This window comes from Canis lupus, chromosome 19, assembly GCF_011100685.1.
Source record: "Canis lupus familiaris isolate Mischka breed German Shepherd chromosome 19, alternate assembly UU_Cfam_GSD_1.0, whole genome shotgun sequence".
Taxonomy (NCBI): domain Eukaryota; kingdom Metazoa; phylum Chordata; class Mammalia; order Carnivora; family Canidae; genus Canis; species Canis lupus.
Genome location: NC_049240.1, coordinates 20,632,084 through 20,634,997, shown reverse-complemented (window position 1 = coordinate 20,634,997; position 2,914 = coordinate 20,632,084). Strand labels below are relative to the sequence as shown.

General features: G+C 38.2%; 1 protein-coding gene across 1 annotated transcript; it reads right to left on the bottom strand.

The window, feature by feature from the left end:
- Nucleotides 1-2,320: 2,320 nt before the first annotated feature.
- On the bottom strand, nucleotides 2,321-2,581 carry LOC100687250 (non-histone chromosomal protein HMG-17-like). Its single transcript, XM_038564514.1, has one exon. The coding sequence runs from the start codon at nucleotides 2,579-2,581 to the stop codon at nucleotides 2,321-2,323; it is 261 nt and encodes an 86-aa protein (XP_038420442.1).
- Nucleotides 2,582-2,914: the final 333 nt, after the last annotated feature.

The window sequence follows — 2,914 nt, the reverse complement described above, 5'->3', positions numbered from 1 at the left end:
TAAACAAAAATCAACATGTATAATATCTTTCCATTCCATACAATTATTATGGACACTTATTTTGAATATTTAATGGAATCACTATGTTATATGGTTATTTGCTGAATTTTTTTTTTTCCTGTGAATAGGGGCTGATTCAACTATGCTTCTAAAAGAAACCAATGATTGATTCAGCTTCTGGCCCCATAAGATACTTGAACAGTGGATGAGAAAACTGCTATTTTCTTCCCAACTCTCCCCCAAAACAGGATCTCTGTCTGGCCTCCAGACTGGAGCCTTCCTGGTCACCTTGGTTAAAGTCTAACTATAAATGCTGACAGAATTATATAACAGTTGCCAAAGCTTTGTGAATTTGCGGACTAACAAGTCATTTGTCATATATTGGAGGTAAGTGGGAGCCTCAGTACCAAGGGGAAAGCCCTTTGTCCTATGAACCATGACCCAGACACTGGTTGGATTTTTTATAGTCATGCATATTGAATAGTTTCTGTAGAGGCCTCAGTCTTCTGCTCAGTTCCAGGTGGGCAGTCTTGTCCCTTTGAGGGAGAAAAGCATTTGATAATTTCTCAGTGATAACCTTAGCATTTTATGGTCAAGAAAGTGCCAAGATTCTTTAGATTTATTACACACTATTGTTTCCAAGTGTTGTATATTCCTTTTCTTTTAGGATAGTTTCTCTCTTTCTCAGAGATTCTGAGATACGTAGCTCATTTTTGGAAAGTCAGAAAGTACTTCTAAGGAATGATTTTATTAGAAAGGCAAACCATTTGATCAGCCCTCTGAAGACTGTGACAGAAAAGGAGAGCTTTCTTTCAGGGAGAAAGACATTATATAAATGAACTCATCAACATTAGATAGAACATTTTATATCGTTATTTCTCAAATACCAAATTGTTATTACTGGCAAATATCTATACTGGATAAACAAACAGCCAAGTATTAGAGCTTCAGAGAGTGAAAGAAATGACCTGTATCAGACAGAATAAGTGCCGGGAGCGTATTAGAATTTTAATGCCAATGACACTTACAACAACAGTTGCTGATACACACTTCAATCACTCGATGCTATTGCTCTTCATCTAAGCAGAATGGCATAGTGTTTAAATGGGTTGACTCAAGATCCAGGTCATTTGGATTTGAATCCTAGCAGTACCATCAGAGAGCTGTGTGTCTAAGTTACTAATCGTCCCCAGACCTAGTTTTATTTATTTATTTATTTATTTATTTATTTATTTATTTATTTATTTATTTATATTTATTTATTTATTTCAAGCCAAACTGTATCCAGCTTTATTAAAGACACCTTTCATAAACCATCATGGTAGTTCAGACAGGACATGGGCAGATGATGGTTAACAGGATACAACAACTTTCAAACTCCCTTCTTCAATGGACTACCAAAATCAGAAAGCTACTATAAAACCCAACGAAGTCCTCACGTGATGCTCTGAAAAGGGAAAGTTTAGAGTGAGGGTTGACAGTTCACATTCAGCAGTACAGTGTAATTTTTCACAAGCCGACCCTGACTTTCAGGAAATGAAATGAAAATGGCAAAATTATCAATCTGAAGATCCCCAAACTAAAAAAAAGGGACTCTTTTGAGGGACGCCATCTCAGTGGTGACACTCTAAAGTCCGGATTGCCTGACATACTGGGAACCATTTCTTGAGGTCAGGTTCCAAAAGGCCTCTGGGTTTAAGGGAGTCAAGTCTATGTTGAAGGCAGAGAGGGAGAAGAAGACATAAAAAAATGAGTTTTAGTTTTTCCACACCACCAAAGTGGCTCATGTGTGTCAACATCCCTCCTCCTGGGAGCCAAGAGGAAGTTTCTCAAAACTAGAAGGGAAAGGTGTTTTTCCCCTGGTTATCAAACTAGCTTCAGAGATATTCTATTAGTGACACCCCAAACAACAATGAAGTGTTCTGTGTGCTAACAACATAGCTTTAAAAAAAAGTAAAACAAGATTTTGCATTTTTATTATTTATTTATTTATTTATTTATTTATTTTAAAGTTACATTTATTTTTTTTAATTTTTATTTATTTATTTATGATAGTCACAGAAAGAGAGAGAGAGAGAGAGAGAGAGAGAGGCAGAGACACAGGCAGAGGGAGAAGCAGGCTCCATGCACCGGGAGCCCAACGTGGGATTTGATCCCGAGGCTCCAGGATCGCGCCCTGGGCCAAAGGCAGGCGCTAAACTGCTGCGCCACCCAGGGATCCCTTGCATTTTTATAAAACTTGATAAAACATAGTATTTCAAACTGTACAGTCACCAGAAGTACACAGTTATCAAAAATGCACACATTTCACTTGGCATCTCTAGCACCTTCGGCTTTTCTGTGCCTGGTCTGTTTTGGCATCTCCATTTTCTGCAGAGTTATTTCCATCCTTGCCAGCATCAGCTTTCTCCTTTTCTCCTTTGGGTACCTTCTCTCCCTTCTTTGCAGAGGCCTTTTTAGGCTTGGGCTCTGGCTTTGGAAGAGCAGGTTTAACAGATAACCTTGCAGATCTTCTCTGTGGCTTATCCTTCACCTTGGCTTTATCTCCTTTAGCATCCCCTTCAGCCTCTCTCTTGGGCATTGTGGTGACATTGAGGGAGGTAAGTGCTGGCATGCAAGGGGTTAGGGTGCACAGTATGCAAGGGGTTTGGCTGGTCCAGGGTCATGAGGTCATCCTTACCTATTCTTCTTCGACTTTCCCATATTTAAATAAAACATCATAATAGTGCCAACTTTAGAAGAAATGTTATAAAGATTAAATTAGTTATCATAAAGTACCTAGCACTAAATCTTACACAAAATAAATACTGTGTAAATGTCTGTTAGGTTCATATTATATCATCAATCTATTTATAATGTTTATAGGTCTACTGTGTTCAAACATACTGTATTACAGGATGGTCCTTGCCTACAA